Raw genomic sequence first — 13,275 nt, 5'->3', positions numbered from 1 at the left:
GACAAACAGGTAAATGCCATAAAGTATAATGGAAGAAACAGAAAACACTATGGAAGAATCAAAACTAGAACCTCCTAACCCAGAAGTAATGCTTAAATTTAAGACCTGGACAGGAGCAGTTAGATGAAGGGGAGGAATTTACCCTTTCCAGTACTCCAAATAGATCTGAACACAGTTAACCATTATCACTTTCTTGAAACACCCTTCCACCTACATAGTTCATACACCACTCTTCCTGGTACCTTCTCAGGCTCCTTTGCTTGTTTCTCATTCTATGTACAAATGCTAGAACATGGTGCAAGAACTCAGTCACAGGCCATCTTTTCTGCTCCCTAGCTGATTTCATCCAACTCCTGTCTTTAAATACTATCTATAAATCAAATATGTCATTTCCAGTCCAGGACACTCTAACAGACCTATTTAACATCCTTACCTTCATTGTCTCACAGGATTCTCAGACTTACTATGTTCAAATGATTTTTTTCCCCTAAAAGCTGTGACTCTACTTCCTTGTACCACCTCTCCCAACCCTTGTCCGCACTATCCTCAGTTACTCATGTCTGAAAACTGAACGTCATCTTTAATACTTCCCTCTTTTTTACCCCAATACAATATATCAGGCCCTAGCAATTCTATATACAAAATGCTTGTATAATTATTATATCCACTTTCTCCATTCCCATTAACACCAACATAGTCCAAGTGACTATCATCTCTCTTAATGTAACCATCTGCCCCCGCAACCATTCTCTATTTAGCAGCCAATAATCTTTAAAATTATAAACTAATCCCCTTTAACCAAACCTTTTAACAGTTTTCTACTCTATTTCCTAAAGCCTAAAAGGCCTTGTGTTATCTTGCTCCTGCCTATATATATCTTCAGCCTCATTTAAAGAAACCTTCTCGGGGCTTCCCTGGTGGCTCAGTGGTTAAGAGTCCGCCTGCCAATGCAGGGGACACAGGTTCGAGCCTGGGTTCAGGAAGATCCCACATGCCACGGAGCAACTAAGCCCATGCGCCACAACTACTGAGCCTGCGAGACACAACTACTGAAGCCCGCACGCCTAGAGCCCGTGCTCCACAAGAGAAGCCACTGCATTGAGAAGCCCTCGCATAGCAACGAAGACCCAATGCAGCCATAAATAAATAAATAATAAAGAAACATTTTCACCCTCCACTGCCCCACCTTAGCAGCCTTCTTTAGGTCCTTTCAACAATACACATTACCCCATTGCAGAGTCTTTGTACATGCTGTGACTTTCTACCTACAACACTTCTCTCCAGTGCTTCACCAGAGTTAACTGGTCCACAGCTTCACATTCTTTGGGTCTCAGTTTAAACATTTCCTTAGAGAAGCATTTCCTCACTGATCACACTAGGGCTAAGCAGGGCTCCCTATTACTCTCACAAGCTCCAAGGTTTTTTTTTTACTTCATAATACTTATTACATATTTGTAATTATTATATTTGTAGCTGGTTTTATGTCTGCCTCTCCTATTAGACTTTAAACTCCACTGAGAGTAAGGACTTTACCGTATACCCAGTTCCTCATATGTTTGACATTCAAAATACTCAACAAATTTATTGAAAGACTAACAATGAATCAACAAAAAAAAGGCGCTTTGGAAGCAGTTCTGATCACCTAGGGGCTGTGCAGAGTGAAAAAGCGCATTTATATTTTTAGACTGATGAGCCCACAAAGACCACTACTGTGGCACTTTTTAGGCCATTAATATTACAGTAGATATCTTGTCTCCTGCATCAAATTGTGAACTCCTGGAATGAACTGCTAGAATCAAACATAAGTGATGTCACTTCCTACATTTTTAACTCTTGAGGAAGTTTGATTCAGCAAATCTAACTCTTAATTACCAAGTTAGTATAACAAAATCTACTTCACAGGATAGCTCTAAGGAATAAACATGGAAAGTATTTTGGCAAATATCAAGACATAACAAATGGGGAGTTCCCTGGTGGCCTAGTGGTTAGGATTCCGGGCTTTCACTACCATTGCCCGAGTTCAATCCCTGGTCGGGGAACTGAGATCCCACAAGCTGCGCAGTGTGGAAACACACACACACACACACACACACACACACACACACACACACACACACACAGAATTAGTACAAGTGGACAAGACAATCCTACCACAAAACAATATATGCAATATACCAAAGCACTGGTCAAGATGGGGAAAAAAATGGAACACAGTGCTGGGAGATGTATAAAACGGTACAACCATTTTGGAAAACTGGCAGTATCTGACATGCACCTATCTTACAACCTAGCAATTTCCCCCTTATATATCCAAGAGAAATAAGTGCTTATGTTCACAATAATACCTGTCCATTAACAAGTGAATGTATAAACAAACTGTGGTACAATTCATACAATGAAATACTATGCAATAAATTAAAAAAATAAAATCAACCTACGGAATCAAGCAATAATACAGATCTCAAAAATATGTTGAGAAAGAAGCCAGACTATATCACATACTATGTGATTCTATTAATGTGAAGTTTAACAACAGGCAAATCCAAGCTATAGTTAACAGAAGTCAGAATAATGGTAACCTGAAGACAAGTCTCAAGAGAAAATTCTAGGCCAATGGAAATGTTTTATCTATCTATCTTATCTATCTACCTACCTACTTATCTATCTATCTATCTTAATCTAGATGGTGGTACCTAGGTAAAAGCTGACTGAGCTGTACATATTTTTGAGCTTTGTGTTATATGTAAATTATCCCTCAATTAAAAGAAAAAGCCAACAACACTACTTTTACTTGAACATTCACAGCATTATTCATAAAAAAGTGGAAACAACCCAGATACCCATCAACTGATGAACGGATAAGCAAAATGTGGCATATCCATACATTCGTGTAACGTTATTCAGTAATAAAAAGAATGAAGTACTGACACGTGGTACAACATGTATCAACCTTAAAAACATTATGCTGTGTGAAAGAAGCCAGTCACAAAAGACTACAGATGGTACGATTTCATATATATCAAATGTCCAGAATAGGCAAATCTATGAGCAAAAAGTAGCCTAGGACTGGAGGTGTAGGGCGGAATTAGGAGTAACGGCGTAATGCTATGGGGTTTCTTTTAGGGGTGATAAAAATGTTCTAAAGTTTGTGGTGATGGATGCATAACTGTGACTACACTAAAAATCACTGAACTGGATACTAAAGTGGCTAAAATCAATAAATTTATTTTAAAAAATCAACAAAACTAAACACTGAAAACAAGCACTTAGATTATTACCCTATTATTTTAGGTCACTTTTAATGCCTTCAAAAACAAACCAGCATAAATCCAAAAAGTACAACTGACCAAAAAAATTACTTTCAGACAACAGAGCTAAACTAAGGGTAAGAAAGAAAGGATATTTCTGTCAGCAGGAATAGCACAAGCAATCTCAACCTGGGACATCTATCTATTGGCCCCATCCAGTTGAAATCCCTAGTACAGGAAGCCTTGTATTCTCCCAAAGAAGGTAACAAATGGACTTAAATTAGTACTAAATATTAAAAATTAGGTTCTCAAGAAAATTGAGACAGAAAGTAGGTTCGTAATCACTTAAGACTGGGATGGGGATTAACTACAAACTGGAAAGAGGCATCTTACTGGAATAATGGAAATGTTCCAAAAGTGGATTGTGGTAATAGTATTATCTACCAAAAATCACTGATTTCACTTAAAGCAGGTAAAGTTTACGATATGTAAATTATACCCCAATAAAGTTTAAAAATGGGGAAAAAAAAAACCCACGGATCTGTACAATTATAAAACACAGGACAAATAAAGATATACACTAACTATACAAGTTAGGAAAAAAATCTTTCAAGCATTGGGTAATCTCTAACAACTTTCCGGCATTCTGGGATATAGCAAACTATCACATATTTAGAAGAATTCCTATCACATGTTAACTATTACTATATTTATTAACTATCATAAATTTTAAAGGTCTTCATGTTTTACACTATAAAAAATAAATTTAAGTAAAAATATCACTAGCATCAATTTTTATCACAAAGTTTGGCAAACACTGATTAGGTTTGAGAAGATGCTACAATAAATCTTTTATGAGTCAAAGTATAAATGTAACTTCTGGATGCTGACACTAATTATAGGCCCCTCCTCAAGCTCCTGGCTTCTAGCAGTCAGAGAACCAGGAGAAATGAAGCAACAAATGGGTCATTATATATCATTAAGTAGAGCTAAAACTAATAATACTCAGGTTTAAAAGCTGCTCACCGTAACACAAAACTACCTTTCTAGACAACTTCTTACCTTCTCATGATGTCATCATGCCAAATAATTCAACGTTCATCCTTAACCCACCTCATCAAAATTCTTCAAGAGCCCCAACTCCATCTCCATCTCCTTTAACGCCACTCCACTTACTAGTACTTACAACATGCCAGATACAACAGAGATAAAAGATCACAACTATAAAGTAGGTTGGGAGATTAATTCTAATCAGACTGACAGGTAAGTTTTTTAGTTAGACCCTAAAGGATTTAAACCCACAGAGATGGAGAGAAAAGATTTTTGAAAGGAAAAGAAGTATGGGTTATGTTAAAGAGATTACTAGAAGAATGAAAGAGAACAGTGAAAGACAAAAATGAATAGGTAGGGACTTCCCTGGTGGCGGAGTGGTTAAGAATCCGCTTGCCAATGCAGGGGACACGGGTTCTAGCCCTGGTCTGGGAAGATTCACATGTCGCAGAGCAACTAAGCCCGTGCACCACAACTACTGAGCCTGTGCTCTAGAGCCCGCGAGCCACAACTACTGAGCCTGTAAGCCGCAACTACTAAAGCCCGTGCGCCTAGAGCCCGTGCTCCGCAACAAGAGAAGCCACTGCAATGAGGAGCCCGCGCACCGCAACAAAGAGTAGCCCCCGCTCGCCACAACTAAAGAAGGCCTGCGAGCAGCAACAGAGACCCAATGCAGCCAAAAATAAATAAATATAAATAAATAAATCTATAAAAATTATTTTTTAAAAAATGAATAGGTATATTGTGACCACATCAAGATCCATTAAGTGTGAACTTTTTTTGAAAGTTTTTACATGATCAGATCTATGATGCAGGAAGAATAAGGTCCTGAAGCAGTATGAATAATATAATTCTAGGATAGATGACTATTAAAACATTACAAGTAGAAAACTATTATTACAACAGGTAATAATAGGACTGAAAAACTTCTACTCCACAAGTAGCTCCCCTTACTCCCCAAAATAAGTCAAACTACAAAAGAAAAAAAAACAAAAGGCATACATATCACATAAACAAATTTCCCCTGACCCTACTACCTTTTTAACCTACAAACTTATTCCTACCCCCTTACTAGCATTTCACTAACTAACCCTGTAATCAGAAATTGTTTTCTCCAAGGTTGCCAATATTTTTAAAGCTCCCCTCCCCTGCCCACACCAAACTCATTTTGCTTTAACTTCCCTCATTTAGAAATATCAACAACCCTTTCTTTTTCTAATAGCTTTTTTACTTATTACAAAAGGAATTCATGTTCACTGGTAGAAAATTTATGAAATTTATTTAAGGAAAAAGGAAACTAAATCTACAACCAATCTTCTTACTTGAAATTCCTTTTCTTGGCGCCCTTTGTCTTTTCTGCACAATTATCCCGTCTCCTTTTCCCTATGTTTCTCAATGTCCCCAAAATGGGCATGGCCCAAAGGGAATGCAGCTCTCTAGTCCACCCCACACCTCTGGATCACACTCCCTTCCTCTCAATTCACCTGCAGAAGGAAAATCACTTTTCCATTACTGCTTTCTCTCCTAAACTTCAGTTCCACATTCCCAATTGCCTACTAGACATTTTCTCCTTGGTGTTTCCAGCTCCTCGAACCAGACAGACTGTAGTCATGCTTTCTCCAATATCAATTTCCCTTCTAGACCCACATTTTCCAATGTAATCACCTACTGTCAATATCTTTTAAAGCGGGCTTCCCTGGTGGCGCAGTGGTTGGGAGTCCGTCTGCCAATGCAGGGGACATGGGTTCAAGCCCTGTCCAGGAAGATCCCACATGCCGCAGAGCAACTAGGCCCGTGCGCCACAACTGCTGGGCCTGCGTTCTGGAGCCTGCGAGCCCACAACTACTGAGCCTGCGTGCCTAGAGCCCGTGCTCTGCGACAGGAGAGGCCACCGCAATGAGAGGCCCATGCACTGCAGCGAAGAGTAGCCCCTGCGTGATGCAACTAGAGAAAGCCCGCGCAGCAACGAAGACCCAACGCAGCCAAAAATAAAATAAATAAATAAATTTAAAAAATATATATATCTTTTAAAGCTTACTCTTTAAGAGGTAACTTTTTATTAATTCTCGCCATTTTGTAATGTAACCAAACAGACCTTCAATTAGTTACTGTACTTTACATCATTTATAAAGAAGAGAGGCGCTTAAGGGCACTATGACATCAGAGTTTACATAAAATGAATACAATCAGGTAATTTCAAGAGCCAAGGAATTTCTACCCTCTCTGCTTTACTAAAGAAGTTGACAAAGGTAAATCCTGTATCTATTTTACCTACATGAAATATGAGGCATAGTGAGGTTAGGGCAGTGTAGTGGAAAAACCGGGACCAGGCTGAGGCTCTTCACTGTGTCCTCCTGCCTTTCTTTAAATTGCGGTAATGCTTTCCAACTAAGGAGTTTTTAATTTTTTTTTTTTTTTTTTTTTTTTTTTTTTAGATTTTTGGCTGTGTTGGGTCTTCGTTTCTGTGCGAGGGCTTTCTCTAGTTGTGGCGAGCGGGGGCCACTCTTCATCGCAGTGCGCGGGCCTCTCACTGTTGTGGCCTCTCCCGTTGCGGAGCACAGGCTCCGGACGCGCAGGCTCAGCGGCCATGGCTCACGGGCCCAGCCGCTCCGCGGCATGTGGGATCTTCCCGGACCGGGGGCACGAACCCGTGCCCCCTGCATCAGCAGGCGTACTCTCAACCACTGCGCCACCAGGGAAGCCCAAAGCGCCCACTTTAAATCAAGCTCATCGTTAACGTCCCACTGACAGAAACAGTTAAGTAAAATAATGCATGCATCTATTTCTGAAAAAGAAAATTGTTTTCTTACAAATATTAATATGGTGTTATCTTTCTTTCAGATCTTTAACATGCTCTGTCACTGAATAACTTCCTGTCTAACAGTCCAAGAATCCAGAAACTTACCCTCTCCCAAATTCAAAACAGGATCTACTTCATGATATTCCTAATTAAAGAATGTTAACCTGCTCAGACTACAAACTATTCTATCTTCCAAAAATATACACCATAACCTCATAAATATTTGCTGAATTTCTAGACTTGCTAAATTGTCCTATAAACGTGCCGTCATTTTGCACTTTTCCAGACCTAAGATTTTCATTGATTAAACATTTCATAAGCCTTTAATAAAATAAAATCAAATTAACCATTTATAAATAAATATATCACTTTCAGTTGTAATAGTAACCATCTGTGAAAACAGCAGATGTGACTTAGTTTGTGAATTTTAAAGATAAACACAAAATATCAAGAAACTTATCTTGATAAGTTACTGTATCAAGTAACTTGATACAGTAAGTTATCAAGATAAAACATTACAAGTAGAAAACTATTATTATAACAGATAATAATAGGCTGAAAAACTTCTACTCCACAGGTAGATTTAAATGAGACTTATGGTTAGGAAAAATTTCAGTTTTAGAAGATAAGAGGTTAACAGGAGGGGTGAGCAGCATGAGTAAAGGTTTGCATATAGAAAGGTTTCCAATGAAGAACACTGGCAGCTAAAGCAGGAAGAGAGCAGTGATATTGTTCTCTGTTATAATAATCTGCCAAAAACCTCCAGACATTATTTTCTTTATCTTACAAATGAAAAAAACAAGTATTTCTGAGTGTGTGTGTGCATGCGCGTACAGATAGGAAAGGACAGTCTTTGTATTCAAGAGCAAATAGTCTGGAATATAAGAAACAATGTTGAATGAATACCAAATGCACATATTTTAGATTAGCTAAACAAATTTTTTAAAATTGCACTTCTAGATATACTAGAATATATAGTATAGAATTTAAATGAGAAGTGACAGATGTCTGTAACACAAACCTACTTTAACAATTCAAAGATGAGTATTCTTAACATTCTTAACATTATTCAAGGGCTTCCCTGGTGGCCCAGTGGTTAAGAATCCGCCTGCCAATGCAGGGGACACGGGTTCGAGCCCTAGTTCGGGAGGATCCCACATGCTGCGGAGTAACTAAGCCCATGTGCCACAACTACTGAGCCTATGCTCTAGAGCCCACGAGCCACAACTACTGAAGCCCACGTGCCACAACTACTGAAGCCCGAGTGCCTAGAGCCCGTGCTCCTCAACAAGAGAAGCCACCGCAATGACAAGCCTGCACACCGCACAAAAAGTAGCCCCCGCTGGCCACAACTAGAGAGCCTGCAAGCAGCAACGAAGACCCAACTCAGCCAAAAATAAATAAATAAATAAATATATTTTAAAAGAAAAACAAAAAAACATTTCTATTATTCAAGTTCTTATTTCTCTTTGCACTCAACAAACATTTACTATAGAGAGCCTATAATGTGGCAGGCACTGTGCTTATAAGAGTGCCAACTTTCATGCTGCAATAATGCTATCTACTAGTGAGCTCAGTGTCCAAATAATATGTACTTGTGTTCTTTCTCCATCAGTGCTGATCATCTGCCACTGAGATGAACAACTACAAAGTCAGCAGACTGAGGTAGGAAATGAAATGTATTGCACGCCGGATTGGTTAATCAATTGGCACTTAAACAGTAATTCAAATAATCTGGAGAGAACTTAGTAGGTGCCACTTTCCTAAAATTTTTACATTCATCATCTCACTCAACCCACACAACACAATGACATACCATACTAACATAAGGAAAATGATGGTTAGAAGTTAAGTAACTTTAACACCCCACAGCTAGTGCAGAAATCTTCACTAGTTAAAAAAAACAAACCAGGGCTTCCCTGGTGGCGCAGTGGTTGAGAGTCTGCCTGCTGATGCAGAGAACACGGGTTCATGCCCTGGTCTGGAAGGATCCCACATGCTGCGGAGCGGCTAGGCTCGTGAGCCATGGCCGCTGAGCCTGCACGTCCGGAGCCCGTGCTCCGCAATGGGAGAGGCCACAACAGTGAGAGGCCCGCGTACCGCAAAAAAAAAAAAAAAAAAAAAAAGAAAAATCAAAATGGTTTTCTTCAGTCTTTGAGGCAAAGCCTGTTATTCAAACATATTTCAAATTGGGACATGAGAGAGAATAATGGGTTCCAAATTACAGCAGAGATTCAAAAAAAATCAAAATTCATAACACACTACAAAGTTACAAAGTAAGTGGGGAATACTAAATCAGATTTATCTTGAAAATATCTGCCAAAAAGAGTGTCCTTACTGTGGTCTTTAACAGTATGGAACTTTATCTATATGTAACATAAAAAACATATAAACAGGGACTTCCCTGGTGGCACAGTGATTAAGAATCCACCTGCCAATGCAGGGGACACGGGTTCCAGCCCTGGTCCGGGAAGATCCCACATGCCGCGTACCAACTAAGCCTGTGCGCCACAACTACTGAGCCTGCGCTCTAGAGCCCGCGAGCCACAACTACTGAAGGCCGTGCGCCTGAAGGCCGTGCGCCTAGAGCCCGTGCGCTGCAGCAAGAGAAGCCACCGCAATGAGAAGCCCGTGCACCGCGACAAAGAGTAGCCCCCGTTCTCCGCAACCAGAGAAAGCCCGAGCGCAGCAACAAAGACCCAACGCAGCTAAAAATAAACTAACTAAATAAATAAAATTAAAAAAGAAAAAAAGCACCCTTAAAATCCTTGAAGTGGAGGTGGTATAAGACATCTAAAGCCTATATACTGTTCTCTATTATAACTGGAAGTCAGTAAAGCCTACCATTAACAACCAAAGAATTGCAGTAACAAAACACAGTAATTCCTAAACTCATGAAACTCAAAAATTATACTGGGGAAACAATAAGTAAAATACATATGATAAATAAGTGACACAGAGAAAAATAAACAAGTGAAGAGAGACAGGGAGCACGGTAGTCAGGCCACTCCTTAGGGATACGGAGACAGTTGAACAGTGATAGAAGTTTCTGGGAGACAACTGAGTAAAAGGGGTTCCAAGCAGATAGAACAGTTAAGTGCAATTGCTCTGAGACAAGGGCACTTTTCGTTTTGTTTTTAAACCATCTGCACTCTAATACTTGGATAACATTTACAATTTTTATAGAGTTAGTGATTACTTCACTTAGCTGAAGAGAGCCATTCAAATGGCAATGATCTTTTTCTTTTAACTAAATGAACCAAAGGGTAGCTTCAGTTGAATGAGACATCATGGACTGATTGGTTCACCCTATTTTATCCAAAGCAAGAAGAGTTTGCCAGAAATAAAAATGCTACTTCCTTCTTCTTACTACAGTAAAGTTTCTTCAAGACTTACCTGGGATCTACTTCCTACATCAAGGTTCTGCCACAAGAAAGTCAAAGCAAAAAGTATTCAAATGGAAGCACTTCATTAAAATGGAATCAAGATTAGAAATGAGAATAAATATTCTAATTAATAGAAAAGTTGTCTTAGGAAAATTACTAAAAAATCTAGGTGTAACGACAGAAAGAAATTTGCAAAATGTAACCATTTAACCATCAAAGAAATACAGGCCAGATATATTTTTTTTTAAAGAAAAGATAAGCAGTGTTCACTACTCCAGAGTATTTCAAAATCCTAACAGCAGCTTAAGGGTTAAGTAATAAATGCTTTGAATACTATTTTGATTGTTTATCTTCTAAAAACTAGCTTGTGAAATACTTACCCCAGGTCTCTACTACAAGATGTTAGTACATACAACTGAACATTCAATACCTGCTTGAGGAATAAATGAATTTCAAATTTGCAGGAAGTATCACTTACCCAATTTTTCTACAAGGGAACCTATTCTTTCAAATAATAATTTTTAAAATTAATAATTACACACTATTTTAGTCAAAATAATGTGCTTTTAGGGCAAAGTCATGGTAGAAATCACTATGACTAAACTTTTAGTGTGTCTAGGTTTATATATGCATTAGCACATCATCAACAAAATAATGTTCATCTTAACCTGTGTCTATCACAAAACAAATCAAAATAAAAAGCAATCCACAACTCTATGGTTTAGTAATGGTTCAAAGTGGGAATTTCTTTCAACTCACTGTTTTATATCCAAAAGAAATCTATCCTCCTCCCAAGGTGTCTTCGAGCCTAAGAATTTCAGCATCATTCTTGGCAAGATCTAATGGTCTTATTCACATATAAAATAGATTTAACTTTTCATTTTTAAATAATTTTACACTTAATTTGTCTATACTCCATGGGTGGTCTTCTTAAAATTTAAGTTCTTTGAGGCCAGGAATCTCTAAAACAGCATTGTACACTGAAGATGTTCAATTATCAATACTCCTGGAAGTCAATATAAATAATGTTTTTAAATAATTTACCCACCAGCTAAGAAGAGCATAAACTAACTGAATTTCTATTTTAACGAGGGACTTCTCTTTATGTTAAAAAAAAAAAAAGTACACTAAACCTCACTAAAGCTGGGCAAATTCATAGGAAAGCATAGGAAGTGACAGCGATCCTTTAAAGAAGCCTTTAAAATACTCACTAAAATATAAGAAGTTACAGAAATTTAGAAACAAAGAATGAAACCGAAAAGAGTACAATAAAATACCCACATAATAAGGCTCTTTTCCAAAGGGTGGTCTCCTCCAAAATTATGGGGAAAAAAAGAAACCAACGCTCAGAGAGGTGACATGGAGCTTGGCACGTTTCAAGGCACTCTGTCTTACATCGTCTCCCTTGACTGCCACAGCAAACCCTGTGGCCTAATTTTATGAATGGGAAAAACTCAGCGTCGAAAGGTTAAGAGACTTGCCCAAGGTCAGTCAAGAAATTAGTGGTACAGCTCTACCTAGAAGGGTGCACTTCACCTGACACCTTGCACTAAATCGCGCTGCCTCCCCGACCGAAGCGTTAACAGAGTAGAAGAGCAGTGAATCAGACTCCCATGGGTATCCCGCACTCCCCGCACCCTGCCTAAGAAGCGGGGGCTCGCCTCTGAAAGCTGTCCCTAGCAGCTCAGCCGGAGAGGAGAAAGTTGTGCAGGTCACCGATCAGCCCAGGGAAGTGACAAGCTGACAGGCACAGCCCCCAATGGGACTAGCTCTGCATTCCCAGGAGCCCCTCCGAATCCGGCGCCAGCGAGACTGCTGCCGGAAACGTCTGAAAAACCTCCTGGTGACTTTCGCCCCCTCCTGGGCGCGAGGAACGAGCTGGGAATAAGCCAGAGGGCGGCCGGCCACCCGAGCCAGCCATGTGTCCAGCTCGTCACGCCCGCCTCGCCCCAGCCGGCTCCTCATGCCTCGACCGCAGCCAGAGGCCCAGCTCAGGATCCGACGCAAAGGCTGCCTTGGCCGCCGCCGCCGCCACCGCCGCAGCAGCCTGAGGGCCCCGGCGTGGCACTCTCCGTCAGGTCCCCGCCCCACGGCTCCAGTTGGACCCCTCAGCGACGCCGTCCCCGCCTCTGGCCAGGCCCGGAGGGCTCGGCCTGCCACAGTCCGCCCGCCCGCCCGCCGTCGCCGCCGCCAGCCCAGCGTCCTTACTTCATTGAGCTGGCGCTCCGCGGCCTCACGCAGGGCTGGGTCCATGGTGCCCCGCAGGGCCTCGATAATGGTGTTGGGGTCCATCGCAGGGCGGACACAGTCAAACCCGGGGCTCGGGTGCTACTGGGCCAGGAATAGCGCCGCTCACTGCGCACATGGACCCGCCGCGATCCGCAGCGGCAACCGGCGCGAAAGGAAAGAGAAGCGCCAAGGCCCCGGATAGAACCTCTTCTCTTCGGCGTGGAGGCGGGAGATGCTCCGGCCACTTCCTGTCGGCGCGCCCGTGGAGCACTTTGGGAGTTGTAGTCCACTTGGGCAGTCCGCAGCCCACGTGGCCCTGAGCTGTCGCTCCTACGGACGAGACCTGCTCTTCAGAAAGAGAAAAATATGCAAACTTCACAAAAAGAAAATTAAAACAATCAGTTACAAAGATTTCACATAATAGTATACCTATGGTAACCATAAGGTAAGGCTGATTCAATGGGTGATGCTAGTAGCTGTGTAACTGAAGGAAGCCTTTTGAAAAGCAATTTGAGATGTGTTACTAAATGCCATAAAAATGTTTATAATCTTTGACCCAACT

At 40.7% G+C, this 13,275-nt stretch overlaps 1 protein-coding gene across 1 annotated transcript in view; it reads right to left on the bottom strand.

Moving 5' to 3' along the window:
- IPO7 (importin 7) overlaps positions 1-12,896 on the bottom strand; it is a 47,302-nt gene extending 34,406 nt beyond the window's left edge. Inside the window, exon 1 of the mRNA XM_024118589.3 lies at positions 12,693-12,896. Within this exon, the coding sequence (XP_023974357.1) occupies positions 12,693-12,776 (84 nt within the window). The 5' untranslated portion in view covers positions 12,777-12,896. The remainder of the gene's footprint in view (positions 1-12,692) is intronic.
- Between the last annotated feature and the right edge of the window lie 379 nt (positions 12,897-13,275).

The sequence above is a fragment of the Physeter macrocephalus genome, chromosome 16, assembly GCF_002837175.3.
Source record: "Physeter macrocephalus isolate SW-GA chromosome 16, ASM283717v5, whole genome shotgun sequence".
Lineage (NCBI taxonomy): Eukaryota > Metazoa > Chordata > Mammalia > Artiodactyla > Physeteridae > Physeter > Physeter macrocephalus.
The sequence above is the reverse complement of the archived record's forward strand: the minus strand, read 5'-3'. Positions and strand labels throughout refer to the sequence as shown.